General features: G+C 37.8%; 1 protein-coding gene across 5 annotated transcripts in view; it reads left to right on the top strand.

The window, feature by feature from the left end:
- Nucleotides 1-18,026, top strand: part of Scfd2 (sec1 family domain containing 2) — a 346,541-nt gene that overhangs the window by 136,328 nt on the left and 192,187 nt on the right. For all 5 annotated transcript variants that reach the window (XM_035452402.1, XM_027390893.2, XM_027390895.2 and 2 more), the window contains one exon: nt 6,805-7,054. In XM_035452402.1, the coding sequence (XP_035308293.1) occupies nt 6,805-7,054 (250 nt within the window). The remainder of the gene's footprint in view (nt 1-6,804; nt 7,055-18,026) is intronic.

The following is an 18,026-nucleotide window of genomic DNA, read 5'->3' as shown; positions in this document are numbered from 1 at the left end:
TATGTTGATCCTACCTATTCAAGAGCACAGGAGATCTTTCCATGTTCTGGTATCTTCTTTAATTTCTTTCTTTAGAGACTCAAAATTCTTATGATACAGGTCTTTCACTTTTTTGGTTAGTGTTACCCCAAGGTATTTTATGTTTGTGGCAATTGTAAAGGGTGATGTTTCTCTGATTTCTTTTTCTACCAATGTGTCATCGGTATATAGTAGGGCTACAGATTTTTTTTTGAGTTAATCTGGTATCTTGCCACTTTGCTGAGGGTGTTTATCAGCTGTAGGAGTTCCCTGGTAGAGTTTTTCGGGTCACTTATATAGACTATCATATCATCTGCAAATAGTGAGAGTTTGATTTCTTCCTTTCTGATTTGTATCCACACTGCTAGAGAAGCTAGTAAACAAGGAGGACCCTAAGTGAGAGACATTCATGGTCCCCTGGAGAGGGGGAAAGGGACAAGATCTCCTGAACAAATTGGGAGCAGGGGAAATTCTCCCTTGATCTCCTTTTGTTATCTTACTGCTCTCGCTAGAACTTCAAGGACAATATTGAAGAGGTATGTAGAGAGTGGACAGCCTTGTCTTGTCCCCGATTTTAGAGGAATTGCATTGAGTTTCTTTCCATTTAATTTTATGTTGGCTGTTGGCTTGCTGTATATTGCTTTTATTATGTTGAGGTATGTTCCTGTTATCCCTGATTTCTCCAAGTCCTTTATCATGAATGGGTGTTGGGGTGTTGGATTTTGTCAAAGGCTTTTTCAGCATCTAGTGAGATGAATCATGTGTTTTTTTTTTTCCTCAGTCTGTTTATATGGTGATATGGTGGATTACATTGATGGATTTTCGTATGTTGAACCATCCTTGCATCCCTGGGATGAAGCCTACTTGATCATGGTGGATGATTTCTCTGATGTGTTCTTAGATTCAATTTGCCAGGATTTTATTGAGTATTTTTGCACCAATGTTGATGAGGGAGATTGGTCTGCAGTTCTTTCTTAGTTGTCTTTGTGTGGTTTGGGTATCAAGATTATTTAAGCCTCATAAAAAGAGTTTGGCAATGACCCTTCTGCTTTTATTGTGTGTAATACATTGAGGAGAATTGGTATTAGCTGTTCCTTGAATTTCTGGTAGAATTCTGCACTGAGGCCATCTGGCCCTGGGCTTTTTTTTTTTTTTTTTTTTTTTTTTTTTTTTTTTTTTTTTTTTTTTTGGTTGGGAGACTTCTGATGACTGCTTCTATTTCATTAGGGGTTATAGGTCTATTTAAGTTGCTTATCTGTTCTTGATTTAATTTTGGTAAGTGAAATATATCCAGAAAATTGTCCATTTCCTTTAGATTTCCAAATTTTGAGGAATACAGGTTTTCGAAGTATGACCTGATGATTCTGTGGATTTCCTCTGTGTCTGTTGTTATGTCCCCCTTTTCATTCCTGATTTTATTGATTTGCATGTTCACTCTCTGCTGTTTGGTAAGTTTGGATAAAGGTTTGTCTATCTTGTTGATTTTCTCAAAGAACCAACTCTTCCTTATATTTATTCTTTGTATTGTTCTCCTAGTTTCCAATTATTGATTTCAGCCCTCAATTTGATTATTTCCTGGCATCTGCTCCTCTGGGTTATATTGGCTTCTTTGTGTTCCAAAACTTTCAGTTGTGCTGTTAATTCTCTAGTGTGATTTTAGTGCCTGTTTCTTCATGTAGGCACTTAGTGTTCCATAAGTTTTCGTATGTTGTGTCCACATTCTCATTGAATTCTAGGAAATTTTTAATTTCTTTTTTTTTAATTTCTTCCTCAACCCAGGAATTATGCATTTGGGTGTTACTTAATTTCTATGAGTTTGTAGGTTTTCTGTAATTCGTGTTGTTGAACTCTAACTTTAAAACATGGTGGTCTGATAAGATACGGGGGTTATTTCAATTTTTTTTGTACCTGTTGAGGTTTGCTATGTTGCCAAGTATGTGGTCGATTTTAGAGAAGGTTCCATGTGGTGCTGAAAATAAGGTATATTGGTTTGTATTTGGATGGAATGTTCTATAGATACCTGTTAAGTCCAATTGGGCCATAACTTCTATTAGTTCCTTTGTTAAGTTTCTGTCTGGTGTTCCTGTCCAGTGGTGAGACTGGAGTGTTGAAGTCTCCCACTATAAGTGTGTGTGGTTTTATGTGTGATTTGAGATTTAGTAATGTTTCTTTTACAAACGTGGATGCCTATGTATTTGTGGTATAAATGTTCAGAATTAAGACTTCATCCTGATGGATTTCTCCTGTGATGAGTTGGAAGTGACCTCCTTCATCTCTTTTGATTGATTTTTGTTTAAAGTCCAATTTGTTGGATATTAGGATTGCTACCTCTGCTTGTTTCTTGGGTCCATTTGATTGCAAATCTTTTCCCAACCTTTAAGTCTTAGGTACCGTCTGTCTTTGAAGTTGAGGTGTGTTTCTTGTATGCAGCAGATGGATGGATTCTGTCTTCTTATCCATTCTGCTAACCTGTGTCTTTTTATAGGTGAATTAAGACCATTAATGTTGAGGGATATTAATAACCATTGATTGTTCATTCTTGTTTGTTTTGGATTTGGTGGTGGTGGTGAAATTATGTGTGGGATTCCATCCATTTTTCTTTTGGCTGTTGGTGAAGTGGGATTATCTATTTCCTATATTTTTCTGGTTGTAGTTAACTTCCTTGGTTTCAGTTTTCCTTCCAGAACTTTCTGTAGGGCTAGATTGGTGAATATGTATTGTTTGAATCTGGTTTTGTCATGGAATATCTTAGTTTTCTCCATCTATATTGATTGAAAGCTTTTCTGGGTATAGTAGTCTGGGCTGGCATCTGTGGTCTCTTAGTATAGGTAGAATATCTATCCAGGACCTTCTGGCTTTCAGAGTTTCCATGGACAAGTCAGGTATGTTTCTGATAGGTTTGCATTTATATGTTACTTGACCTTTTTCATTTGGTGCTCCCAATATTTTCTCTTATTCTGTATGTTTGGGGTTTTGATTATTATTTGGCGAGTACACCTTTTTTTTTGGTTCAGTCTATTTGGTGTCCTATAGGCTTCTTGTACTTTCATTGGCATGTCTTTCTTTAGGTTGGGAAAGTTTTCTTCTATGATTTTGTTGAATATGTTTTCTGCTTCTTTGAGTTGGATTTCTTCACCTTCTTCTGTCCCTATTATTCTTAGGTTTTGTTCTTTTCACGGTATCCCATATTTCCTGGATATTTTGTGTTAGGGATTTGTTGGACTTAAGATTTTCTTTGGTTGATGAGTCTATTTCTCTTAGTGTATCTTCAGCTCCTGAGATTCTCTCTTCCATCTCTTGTATTCTGTTGGTTTTGCGTGCATTTGTAGTTCCTGATCATTTACCCAGCTTTTCTATTTCCAGCATTCCCTCAGATTGTGATTTCTTTATTGTCTCTATTTCAGTTTTTAGGTCTTGAACTGTTTCCTCGAGAGGTTTGTGGTATCTTGTATTTTTCGGTTTGTTTTTTCTTCCATTTCTTTAAGGGATTTTCTCATGTCCTCTTTGAGGTCCTCTACAGTTTCATGAAGATGTTTTTAAGGTCTTTCTCTTCTGCTTCATTTGCATTGTGACGTTCAGGTCTTGCTGTTGTATGGTTCCTAGTCTCTGGTAGTGCCATATTGGGTTTTCTGCTGTTAAATGTGCTTTTATATTGTCTCCTTTTCATCCTTTCTTCTGGTGGGTGTAGCAGGAGTCTCTTCCTCTCCTGGTGGGTATGGGACCAAGATTCCCTTCTGGTAGATGCAAACATTTCCAATACTCTGATGTCTGTCCTCTTCTCCTGGATGGGGGTGGGACTGTTTCCAGGGCCTTGGCAGTCTCTGGGTGTGTTGGATCTGGTGAGCAGACCCCTGGTGTCAGATGTCCCCATGCAGGGCTGCAGAGCCGGCGGATTACTTCATTTTTAAAGCAGAGTGGTTGAAGCAATTTGTGCCAATGTTATATAAATGCATGTGTGTGTAATAGGGCTACCTAATATTCAGGTATTTTTTATTTCATAAATGGGCAAGTTGAGAAGTGGAATGTTAGGTTCTATGACCTTGGGGAAACTGTCTAATTCACAGATCCTTTCAAATACCACTTTATTGACACATCTCTGTTAATCCTGCTCAAATTATTTCTTTTGCTTTGAAAAGGCTTCAATCTGGGGAGTCTCTGATCTTTTCTTTCTTCTTGTGAGGTGAAGCAGCCATCAGAAAATGACCAGTAAGCTAGGAGAGATGGTCAGTGGTTAAGAGTGTTGGCTGTTTTTCTAGAGAACTTAAGTTCTGTTTCTAGTACCTATGTCAGGTGGTTCAGTCACTTCTGTCTTCAAGGAATCTACAACCTTCTTTTAAAAATTTCCAGGGATTGAACTGGGGTGTTGTATTTGCAAGGCAAGAACTTTATTGACTGAGTCATCCTACTAGCCCTAGTTCCATTACAATTATACCAATATGAGCAGATGGATATTTTTTGTGTACTTTAGTTTATATGAAAGTACTACTGTATATTTTTAAAATTATTCCAGCTGTTCTCAACTGGGAAGTCTTGCAATTGACTCTTGGGTCCTTTTGACACATTCCTAATCTCTTTTGTGAGAAGACACTACTATCTTCCAGGCTCAACCTGTATTTTCCTTTTCCATATCCTTGGTGTCAGTCATCTCTTTGGATATCCCTGGTTTATTTTACCAAAGAAAAACATCAGTAACTAGGATCTAGGTGTGCTCATTGCCACTGAGGTGTCACAGTTTTTTAATCACCCCAAGGGACAGAGCTGAAATACGTCAGGTGACCTGCTGTGACCCTTTAATACAGTTCCTCATGTTCTGCTGACCCCCAACCATCATTTTTTGTTGTTGTTGCTACTTCATAACTGTAATTTTGCTACTGTGGTGAATCATAATGTAAATATTTTTAGAGATAGAGGTTTGCCAAAAGGTCATGACCCACAAGTTGAGAATCACTGTTCTAGTCAGTTCATATCATTTAGACATGAAGAGATATTACAATGTTAAGGAACTACGTAATGGAACAGTCAGAATTGGAATTAGGTTTTCAAAACAGGATATTTTTATTTTTCTATAATTCTCACATCCTTGTAATTGCCCACTGTGGTTGGCTTTGTATCAGAGACAACTATTGACTTCTTGAGATGCTTGAAGCATGTTTTGAATGTAGTTTTGCTGGTGTGAATAATGGAAGTTGTGCTTGTGTCTCTAATGAATAATTTTTCTGTCTAGCATATATTATAGGCAAGAGATTTGAAAATGCAGGCCCAAGTTGCAGATGCTAGCAAGTACACTTTGTAAGTGTGTCTCCTTCCCTGGCTCATTCTTTGCACCCATCTTTTAAAAGGTTTTCTTCTCTAAGGCTGCAGGGTTGCTCTGTCCCTGTGTCCTCTTGCTATGGCTTCTCTCATGTAAAGAGTAAGAAGGTCCTGAATTCCCATCTCCCCATCTTTCCCGCTCCCTTTTCCTCTGTAGCACTCACCACCATCTACTGCACCACAGCTTTTACTTTCTCAGTTTTTCAGTCATGTTTTCCCCTTTGCCATAACCTATGAGAATAGAGAATGTGTCTGCTCTGTTTCTCAGGCCTAGAATAATGCAACATAGTAGGTGTTCAGGGAATACTTATGAATGAATGATGGAAGTTCCAGGTTCTGATAACTTCACCTTTAATTTTAATATGAAAACTAATATCTGTTTCCCCAAAACTTCAAGATGTGTGGTGAAGATGTGTATAGTTCCTTGAAATAGTAACTCCAGTGATGCAGTGCTCTAATCACATGTAAAGAATCCTGAAATTATATTCTCAGTGTCATTTAAGAAGTTGGTAGAAGAACTAAAACCATTTTTTTTAATTTGATGTGGTAGACTAGAGAGATTGTTCAGTGGCTAGAGCACTGCCATTCTTCCAGAGGAGCTAGGTTTGATTCCCATCACTCACATGGAAGCTAATAGCCATCTATTGTTTCAGTCCCTGGGGGTGTCAAATGCCCTCTTTTGGTTTCTTGGGCACAGCATGCACATGGTACACACATACATGTAGCAAAACACCATACAGTATGAAGAAAATTTTAAAATATATATTAAGAAGTTGTTGAACCCATTCTCAGTTTGAACCATTATTCTATTTGTCAGAGTTAGCCGGAAATGGCCTTTGGTTGCTGTAAATATTCTGACCAATTTTTGCCAACATAGAACAAAGCAAAAAGGATATCCTGTAAGACAGTGATTCCTTTTAAAGGAGTTTTAACACTCATTTGAATATGTAAATAATGCTAAGGTGCATTAGCATTCATTTGAATATATAGATTCTGCTAAAGGAGCATCACCATTCCTTTGAATAGATAATCTGCCAGGTTTGTTTTTCAAATTGTATTACTTTCCTTTTTTTGTTTAAGATTTCAAGTTTTCAAAGTGCTTACATTTTCTTACAGAGCTGGGAATTAAACTTGGGGCCTTGTGTGTGCTAGGTAAGCATTCTGCCACTGAGCTACATCCTCTGCCTATTGAACCACTTATATTTCATTTTTTAAAAAGTCACAGTACTTATTTACTCAAGCCACAGTAAATCATTGTCAAAGGGCCTGCAACTTCACTTGCCATTTTATCGATTAGGTTTTTCTATGCCAGACTTCTTGCAGTGTTCTAGCCAGGATTAATAAACACAGATTTGAAAAGCAGTGTGGTCAATGAGTACCATAAAGATTTTGCAAGCCATCTTTGAACTAGTGTGGAGCCCAAGTTATGTCTTTGTGGAAGGCTGACATATCTTCTTGTCCTTGCTACTGTTTCAGAGCCTTGGGGATTCAACCATGGCTGTTGTGCTAAATCAGCTGCTACCTATGATTAAGTCCCCAAGCCAGAGAACCAGTGATGACTACAGCTCCGAGGAACTGTTAATCCTCCTCATATACATTTACTCTGTCACTGGAGAGTTTGTGCTGGACAAAGACCTGAGAGAAGCTGAAGACAGGGTGAAGAAAGCATTGGCCCATGTCTTCTCGGAGGAGTCAGAGTTGTCCCCTTTGCTACAGAAAATCACAGGTGAGTGTGGAGCACGGTTACAGAACACAAATCTTGGAAACAGAAGCCAGGGTTCTGAGGAAAGACTGGTACAGGAGGAGGAAACCATCTCTAGCCAGCTGCAGGGTCAGGCTGTCTTTCCATGGTTTCCTTTTCTAGTAGTGGTAGTGGAGTGGTCTGCTAAGAGCTTATCAGAATTCATGTTTGTTGGTGTCAAAGCCTTGGTCAAACAGAAAAATATTCAGAGAAAATTTGGTTTGTAAGGTGTTGCACAATGTCTTGGGATTAGAAATCGACATTTTCAGGAGTTTAATATTATTTTGAGACTGCTATACTTCGTTTGAATTTTAAATAATTAGTACTATCCCAAATGATAGTCTCCCAGTAAAGTAGGCTGTGCTAATTTGGGAGGAATCTACAATTATCAGAGAATCTAATGATCCACCGCCAGTAAGAGCTGCACTATCACTCATAAACGCATCCATATGTAGTGTCTTGACCCTTTCAATAGTTTATATCTGTGTAAAGCTAATTTCAATGGTATAAGTCATGCCTAGAAGTTATTGGAGCTTATCTGCTATGCAGGAATACTTTTAAAGCAGTCCAATTTTAAAGCAGTCCAATTTCCTTTCACTAATTTGCACATGTGTGGGTATGTGTTTATGTGTGTGTAGACATCGCTGCTCAGATAAGCTCAAGTGAGGCAGATTATACATACTCTACACCCCTGTGGGCCTCATTGGGGGAAGTATGGAGACATCTCTGATCCAGACCATGGAGCTGGAGATCTTAGTGTCCCATGCATGTGGGTTTTATTTTGTGCCCACTTCGGACCTTTCCTGTGGTTGGTTATGGAGAGCAAAACCCTGATGAGATGGAAACTTCATTCAGTTTCCACAGACAGGAAGCATTTCCTTGTCTAGCATGGAACCAGCTTGCCAGTTTATAATCTGGTTAAGTAGAACGTGTGGAATTTGTTGCCATTTAGTTAAATACAACACTATCTGCCTTTACGTGTGTTTGTTTGGCTGGAAATAAATATTGACTTAGAATGGTTTAATATGGTTTATACAATGCTTAGAACAGAGCTTTGATTTAAAGTAAATTTGGATGCTAGGAGAATTTCATTGGAAATTATCTTTAAGCGAGCAATTCCTGAGACAGACAGCAAAGCTAGTGTGCATGTTCTAATTACAGTTGTTTGGGTAGGCTTTATAATGTTTGTATGTTGATAGTTTATTGTTGGAACTGAAGTAATGCTCTATGAATATTCTCTTAATATTCACAAGGTGTTCACTGACCCTGCAGTTCATTTTTTATTAGTTTCTTTATACTTGCTCATGATATTGCATTTTCTTGCTTTGTAAACAACTTCTGAGAATTCATATTTGTATAGGAAAAAATTGTTAGCTCATAATTTTTAAAGATTTATTTATTATGTGTACAGCATTCTGTCTCCATGTGTGCCCGAAGAGGGCCCCAGATCTCAACGAGGCCTGCAGGGGTAAGCCACCATGTGGTTGCTGGGACTTGAACTCAGGACCTCTGGGAGAGCAGTCAGTGCTCTTAACCCCTGAGCCATCTCTCCACCCCTTTTAGCTCATAATTTAAAAATTAAAAGGTAATAAGTTGTGGAATTCTTTAAGTTTTGGTTAAACCTTTTACAATACTATACATATATTTTTACCAATATTAACTTTGGATGTCTAGTGTAAGTGACACAGAAGTGTTACTTTGGCATATGTGAACTAGTCACTGGAAAACATATACACGAGTACACACACACATTCTCTCTCTTAGCTTCTTTGTATACCCAAAGGACTAATAAATTTGATGTTGATTAATTTGGGCATATCTTTATTAATTACACTGAGAACTCAAATGTCCTAAAAGAAGGGTTTATATTTATAGATGTTGCTAAGGAATATGTGGCATTTGTGTATTTGTGTGAAAACTTAACCACATAGTATTGGAGTAATAGTGATTCAGTTTTGTTAGGAATAAATACTTCACCTGTATCCAAAAAAATGCATTGCCTTCCAAATATACATAGTTTCCTGTAACAAGGTTAGTGTCTTTCCCAGGGAGCCTATTGTCAATACTGCACTTATACTACTCCAAGGAACAGACTTGGTTTTCTTCACACTTAGTAGCAGACTTTATTTGACTCCTGATGGATATTATGTGGTTGATAATAATATTTTTAAAAATAATTTTGAAAAATTAACCAATAAAAGAATACTGTGACACCTCAGAAGTCTACAGGACCTCTGTAGTAGTTCAGTACTTATCCCTAGCATAGGTGTAGACTTTGGGAGCCCATTCCACATGGAGGGATACTCCCTGAGCCAAGACACATGGGGGTGGGCCTAGGCCCTATCCCAAAGGATACAACAGACTCTGATGACACCCTATGGAAGGCCTCACCATCCAGGGGGAGCAGAAAGGATATGTGATAGGTAGGGTTTTAGTTGGGGTGGGGGAGTGGTAGGGGAGGAGGGAAGGGAGAGGGAACAGGGATTGACATGTAAAACAATCTTGTTTCTAATTCCAATAAAAAAAATAGAAGAATTCTGTGCCAACTATCTTGCTGTCTTACCTGTTTACAGGACAACAAAAATGCCCTGTTTTCTCTGTTCAAAACTTTACCAAGCTGTCTTTTCTCAATTGCTAAGGGGTTTTGTGGATATGAAGCCCATGTCTTTAGACATGAGGTACAAAACCTGCTTCAGGCCCATGTAACTGCTACATCCATTGTATGCTGTAGCTCAGGCTTGCTCACACACGTTGTTTTCTTTCCATGCATGCCCAGCCATTGCATCATGTACTTAGTATCTGGAAAGAAAAACAATCTTGTGGTTAATATTTTAGATATTGCCTTTGCTTTCCATTTATCACTATTGCATAGTTGTATGCATTTGCCATATCCCCCTATGTTTACACATGCATCCACTTTTCTCTGCATTGTAATAAATTACAATATTATTTTTAGACATAGAAATCTATTGGTGTCTGGTTTTCAGAAGCAAGAGGAACAAACTTTAATTCTGCTTATTTCAACACTATCTCTTGACAGCAATTGCCCACATTTAAAATTCATATTTTCTTTTATCTATTCATTATGTAATTTATTTTTAACAGTTTCTTTCATGTCTCTATTCTTCCTTTGTATAGGAAGGATAATAAAAACTGTGATTGGTAGAACAAAACAAAAGCTGAACATGTTGGTCAATGGCAGCATATTGTTTTCTTTGTAATCTGCACTCTTTTAAATATATACTTCCCAGGGACATTTCTAGAATGGTAGACAACTCTTTTCTATTCATGCAAAATAACTAGGATTGGGTTTTGGGTGTTGGGGGTGGGAGCTGGAAGGAGAAAACTGGCCTGGTCTGCTTATGCTGGTTGGTGTTATGCTTCCTCAGTCCTGCTAAGTTCAAAGAGAATATGAGTTTCTGTATACTTCAGTGTTCGCCTGCCAGCCACAAGAAAAATAAACCCATTTGAACTGTCTTCAGAGAATGAAATTTAATGCAGATTTTGAAGTGTACGATTGGAATGTCGTCCCACAGAGAGGTGTACTGGATAAAGCAGGTTGGAATGCAGAAATCTATGATTTAAAAATTCTGGCCCTGCCATTTTCTAGCAGTGTGGTGTTACCTGGCAGCTCCCTGGCCTGCTAGGGGACATTGGTCAGAAAGCACTGAGTCAGGAAGAAAGAAAACCTCCATATTCATTTAGAGCAAACCACATTTTAAAACTATTAATACATACTAATTGTGCATATTAATGAGTTTTATTGTGGTTTATGCCCACTCTACTTTGTATTCTCTTATGCTCCCCTAGAAGTTTACCCGTATCTACCTGATTTCGAATACCACATTTCCTGCATAATAATTCCTCTTCTATTTTCAGGTCATTTTTCTTTCTGTGTTTGATTTAACACACTGTCCCCCACTTTCACTTAGTTTCCTGCAAATGAACATATTGACTTTTAATATATAAAACTAATTTGGATAAACTTTTTGGTTAGTTTTTGTTACTGCTCATTCATTTATTTTCCCTGGGTTTTTATGGTACCTTTAAATACAGCCTCATAAGGGCACTATGTCTATTTAGTTCAGGTTAATGCAAAGTGAGAGAATGAATAATTCTGTGTATCTCAAAATTCTGTGGTTTAAGCTTGAGACATTGTGAAACTGTAGAAACAGTATAATGCACAGTTAAATTTATTTTACTCCCTTGTGATAATACAGGATTATGGTTTTGGCCTCAGTGCTTCAGGATACATTGCACTAGATGAACCTAGCAGATGAGGATTTGCTTTCCTTGGAAAGATTAGAGATATTCTTCTTGAGTGTCTTGAAGCTGTAGTTCCATCACTACAGTCTTGAGGTAGAAGATTCTCCAGGGACCACCTGTCTAGGGTTTAGATAAGAAGGAAAGAAAGATAAAAGGAAAGGGCATTTATTAATTGAGTCTGTATCCTACCATCATTTTTATTAAGAAACAGTAATTTATGAAAGCTTTATCCAGAGACAACAAAGTAAGTTTTGTTAGAAGAAGGAATGTGGGAATGTACAGTAGGTAGAAACTTGTATTTGTCATAGTTGTCACGTAGACATGCTTGGCAGAAAATTCTAAAGCAAGTTAATGTACTTTAAAGTGAAGTAATAACCCACATATCCTTGTTTCATACTTAGAATATTGGAATCATTTTATTTCAAATGCTAAAATAATATATTGTCATGTGCTGGGCTTATATCATATTACTGCATTGGGCTTATATCACATTTTCAACTTATCAGTATTGATTGAACACATCTTTTTATTTAGCTTATTCTAAACTCTCCATACATAGAAACCCTGGGGCAACAGTAGCATTAAGTTTTGAGGCTCTGAACAAGAACTTGGTGCAAATAGGTCTGGGTTCTGACTCTCAGTAGTTGCAGATCATTTAATCTCACAGCTTCTCAGCTTCTTCATAAATAAATGTATCCACATAGTAGTAGTAGTCTAAACCCATGAGCTAATATGGCCAAAGTGCCTGACATAGAGCCTAATACATAATGTGTCATCATTGTTATATATCAACAATGAATTACATCGCTGAGTTGAGAATGACCAAAAAGGATTCCTTAGAGACAGAATTTGGGTGTAAGACCAGGCAATGACATCAGTATTAGGCCTGATAATCCTAGCTAATAAAACTGTAATGTTAAAAGCACACTTTTATATTTCTTCCTGGCATAGCAAAGAATACACAAGCAAGAGTCTATAAACTTGCATCAAATAAACATACCACTGGCATCTCAGCTCCAGTGAAGTATACCTGCTTTGCTAACATCTTTCTGTGATAATGTCTTCACAAATGCACTACTAGTTTTTTGAACATGTTTTGGAACAGAAGACAAAAGATGACACCAACTAACAAACTAAACAACAGAGAAGAGGCTACCTTAAATGCCCTCTCCTGATAATGAGGCTGATGACTAATTCGTATGCCGTCATATAGCCTTCATCCAGCACCCACAGCTAAACCTTGAACTGAATTGAAATCCAGTTGCAGAGAAGGAGGACTGATGAGCAAAGGGGTCCATACCAGGCTGGTGAAACCCACAGATACAGCTGACCTGAACATGGGAGAGCTCTTGGTTCCCAGACTGATAGCTGGGAAACCAGCATGGGACTGATCCAGACCCCCCTGAATGTGGGTGTCAGTGAGGAGACCTTGGAAATCTATGGGGTCTCTTATAGTGGATCAGTACTTATACCTAGCATAGGTGTGGACTTTGGGAGCCCATTCCACATAGAGGGATACTCCCTGAGCCTAGACACAAGGAGGTTGGCCTAGGCCCTATCCCAAAGAATGACAGACTTTGAAGACCCCCATTGAAGGCCTTACCCTCCCTGGGGAGCAGAAAGGGTATGGGATAGGTAGGGTGTTAGTGGGGGGGGCAGAGGAGGAGGGGAGAGAGAGAGACCTGGGATTGACATGTAAAATAATTTTCTTTCTAATTAAAATAAAAAAGTTAAAAAAGAAATTCATTTAAAAAACAAAACAAAAAAGGACAAAATTATATCTAAAGCAAAAATAATAGTTTCAATTTTCACCATGTTTTCATTTTTCAGTAGTAATTGCTATGGGGGTTTGAATGTGAATGTCCTCCATAGGTTCCTGTGTTAGAACCCTTGATCTCCACTTGGTGGTACTGTTTGGGAAGGTCTGAAAGGTGTGGCCTTGCTGGTGGACATATATTGCCAGGGAAGGCCTTTGGGGTTTCAAAGCCTGATGGGGGCATCTGCCATATCTACCTGCTGCCCTACCTCCCAGCTGTTGTGGTGATGGACTTCTATCCCTCTGGAACTGTAAGTCCAAACAAACCCTTTCTTCTATAAGTTGCTTTGGTCATGGTATTTTGCTACAGCAATGAAAAAGTAACTAATACAGTTATTTTCTCCCGTAAATTCAGGCACACTCTTTGGCAGTTTTGTAGTTCCTAGATTTTTATGCCTAGGATTCACAAGGCACAGTATTACTATGCTTTGATAGTGGAACTATTCTCAACAGTTATTGCTGTGTACTTACTTTGTACACAAAGAAATAAAGACAACCAATGGTAACTGCCTTGCATCAACTCAACAACCAAATATCCTGTTGAGTCCAACAGCCTGTCTCTGGATTTCCAGTCTAGAGTTCTTATTAGGCTGATGATTCTCAGCCTTGGTTTTATGTATCCCTACAGAAACACAGGACTTACAGCTCAGGTCCACTAGATAAGAATACTTCAGGAATCATCTAGAAACAGGGTTGCTTCTTACATATGAACACACAAATATTTGCAGGTCTATTGTGATTTATTAAACCTTTTCCTCAGTTTTGTGGAAAGTAATGCTTATAAAATGTGAAGCAATTTCAAAAATAATGGTTAAAGAAAAATAAAAAAGTAAGTAGTATGAATTTCTCCTCTGAGATTTCTTTTACTGTCACGTCTGCATCCTTTTCTCATCTTATAGTTTTCTCTTAGTAATACATCAAATTTCTGATGATGAATTTCTTTATATAATCCTTTCCCTATGGATAACATTCTAATAAATAAAAAGCACCTCAAATCTTTCTCACAAGCATTCCTTCTGGTTTGGTAATAACAAAGGATTTCTATGGTAACCCTAAGAGCAATTCTGTTTGGCCTTTGTGTTGTTGGAATTTCTTGTCCCACCAGGTCCTGCCACACTTCCGCCCCAAAATAAATACACGGACACTATATTAATTATAAAACTGTTGGCTGATGCTAGGGCTTCCTTTTGGCTAGTTCTGTCTTAATTATTAACCCATTTCTATAAATCTATATATTTCCATGTAGTCTTGGTTTACTGGAGAATGCCTGGACCTGTTTTTCCTTTTGGCAGCTACATGACATCTCTTCTCTGCCTACCTTTCCCAAAATTCTCCTTGTCTCCTAGCCCCACCTATCTTCTTGCCTCTATTGGCCAGTATTTTATTCATTGACCATTAAGAGAAACATATATACAGAAGGACATCCCCGATAACCTTTGCATTACATGCATTTGAGTAAGAATGTTAGTTCATTATTATAGGTGATAGTGTACCAACCCGTAACCACAAAGTCAACACACATGGCTAAAGGAACCCATTGGGATTAATAGAAAAAAATCCATGTAAGGTTTCTCCTCATCTATTGGTTCCAACCTGTGGATTGTCAAAGATTATGGCATGCAGGTATCAGACATTTCCACTAAAGGCTGTGCTTTCCTTTCTTGTCTCAGATCTGCCAGAACAACAACCAAAAAGCTTTATCGAGTTGTTTTCTACAGTGGTTTGCAACCCTGTTTCTCTACCTGGGTTCTTAACTTCTTCTCTTGAGTTCTGATTTCTGCTGCAAAGTCTGATGGAGAACATATGTCTGCTCTCCAATCACCCTCCTGAGAATGTTGGAACTGTTACATTTGGTTTTACTATCCAACGTACTAAAACAGTTAACCACAGCACATATTACTAAATAGCCATATCAAGTGAAGTTTAAAATATTTACTACATATTTAAAATATGTCACAAGCTGTGCAGTAAGAAATGCAGAGCTGCCTATTGAGGTAGCTAAACAGCAAAGCAGTCTCACGTTATTTTTCAAGCACTTCATTTTTCCCTGACACATCATATAAAGCAATCATATTAATTAATAATTAATTAATAACACTAGGACAGATCTTTTTGTGCTGATATGTATATGCATTTAAATGCATGGAGCATACTGTCTATGTCACCGATTTATATATCTGCAAACAGTACAAACTGTAGTGCTGTCATGCATCAAATAATGACATTTCAGTTAGCCATGGACAGTTCCAGAGGGTCTCTTGTTTACTGTCTCTTGGTTGACACAAGAAGCCATATAGAGTGTAACCTACAACCTCTAGATTTGTGTAGTCAACTCTGATGTTCACATTATCATGTAATCACTTTATGATGTGTTTCTCAGAACACACTCCCATTGTTAAGCAGCTAAGTTTATGTAAAAACCTTATTTATCAAAGCATATGCATAATTATAGTCCTAATATAGTCATATAGTCATATGCTTTGACAAATAAGGTTTTTACATAAACAACAGATGTAGTATAAATTTCCCGATAATAAAAGAATGTGTGATATACAAGGGTAGTTGTTTTGAAAACATAGCTATGGTTGGGGCCAGGTATTGCCAAAAATATCACAATGGGGAGAAAACCTGCCTCCCAATATACCCATTGGAATGCATCCTGAATTTCTCTAGGTCAGTAGTTCTCAGTCTTCGTAAATCTGTGACCCTTTAATACAATTTCTTATGTTGTGGCAGCCCCAAACTGTCAAATTATTTCATTTCTACTTTATAACTATAGTTTTGCTATTATTATGAATAGTAATATAAACATCTGATGTTCAGGATATCTGATATGTGACCCCAAAGGGGTCACAACCCACAGTTGAAAACTGCTGCTCTCGTGTCTTATAAAATAGCATCAGAGCAGGAATCAGATGAAATAATATCTGAAACTAATACCAGGCATGGTGGCACAGGCTTCTGATCCCAGTACTCGGTGGCCTGAGGCAGGAGGATCATGAGTTCAAGGGTAGTCTAGGCTACATAGCAAGTTCTAGGAATAGGTTATATAATGAGCTCCTATCTCAAAAGGAAAAGAAAGAGGAAGAGGAGAAAGAGGAAGGACAAAGTACTAAAGCTTCTTGAGCCTTGTAATTGCTCCTCCATATTCAATTAGCTATAATTGTGATTATCATGTAATTATTTATAATTCTTTGAATATAAACTTTTGAAGGGCAGGGATTGTCATTTGGATAAAATTCCATCTCCACCCTGTATAATTTCCTTAAGGTGATTACAATTAGACTTTCTTGAATACAAAAGTGATACTTATTTTCTCCCTAATTATTGCAGAAGAACTTAAAAATCACTTGTAAACTCACTTTCCAGAGAAAGCATCCTAACATTTTGATAAGTATTGGTGCAAAATCAATCAGTAAATAGGTATGTGATAAATGCCAGGTGAAGTGTCAGACAGTATATTGTTTTACATGTTTTGCAGTTGGTCTATTATAGTCATAGTGCCTTGGATAAAATCACAAGTATATAGCATGATAAATGTATTAAAAAGTGATATTGTGAAAGAAAATCTTGAGGATGGTGGTGTCTTAATATTTATTGAGAGTGAAGAAAAACATTGAGGTACAAACATTTCAACCTAAAATTGTGGCAAAGATGGGTGGATGATAGACAAATAGGTAGAAGATAACTAGATAGAGGCAAAGATGGTTGGATGAATGGGTGGATGATGGATGAATGGGTGGATGATGGATAGGTGGATGGGTGATAAGAAAGAGATACAACAGACTCTAGGCTGAGACTTCTTGGATAATGGGAGAAGGAAAGACTAACATGTTGGACACTGAAAGGGGCTTGAATGTGTGCAAGGACTGTGTTTTGAAACGTAACTATAAATGTAATTCTCATAGAGGCTGACTGACTGTCTTTGTGTGTTGCCTGGTAACTCTGTCCTTAGCACCTGGACTGAATTGGTCCTGAGTGGGGTGGTGATTTTCACTGAAGCATATATAAAATAGCCCCCTCCTTTTTCTTATTCCTTTCATTTTTTAAAGCAAAACATATGCCTGTACCTCTTCTTCGGGCTCTTGATTTGTTGCCAAGCTGACAGAGAGCCAGCTGGAACAGGAAACTGATATGGTGCAGTGCTCATTAGCAATTTACATTTTCTAATGCAACAAGAGTTAGTGTGCTAGGTTTTAGAAGCTGTGGCTTTATCCAAACCATTCCCTAAAATGAGTGGACTCTTTATTTCTTTATCTGTGTCATGCTGGTGGAGATAAATAGTTTAATCTGAACAAGTCTTTTCACATAGTGGTGTAGGATATCAACACCATGCAAGGAATCCAATCACTGGCCAAGAAAGTTTTCTTCCTAATTAAATGTGTTTGGATACTTTTCTGGCTGGTAATGCACACCCTTTTTGTGAGTATGGAAACCAAACACTGGAATAACTATAGTTACAGCTGCTATTCTTCCTTCACCTGTGTTTAGTAGGAAGAGAAGCAGCATGCTTGTTCATATTTAATAAATGCAGAGTGCTTTACATTGTGTTCCCAGAAACTGGTTTCCATATAGTATGTAATTGTGTTTTTATTAATTTGTGAACTTTAATCTCTGTCCTACCATCACCTTCACCCTTTCCTGTTCCTCATCTCACACCTCTCTGAGAGAAATCAGAAAGCAAGCATAGAACACCTCAGGGACTGGGTGCTTAGGGAGTTAGCACACTTCTTTTGATTATTTCAAGTTGTTCTCCTAGGGAACAGGAATCCAGACAAGAATGACATCATCTGTCTCTTTAGAACCAGGAATTTGTAATGGCTTTCGAGTAGGGGTGATTATAGCATTTCAGAGGAGCAGCCCTGCTAGGTACAG

This window comes from Cricetulus griseus (assembly GCF_003668045.3).
Source record: "Cricetulus griseus strain 17A/GY chromosome 1 unlocalized genomic scaffold, alternate assembly CriGri-PICRH-1.0 chr1_1, whole genome shotgun sequence".
NCBI classification, from domain to species: Eukaryota; Metazoa; Chordata; class Mammalia; order Rodentia; family Cricetidae; genus Cricetulus; species Cricetulus griseus.
Note: the sequence above shows the minus strand (reverse complement) of the source record. Positions and strands in the feature narration are given on the sequence as shown.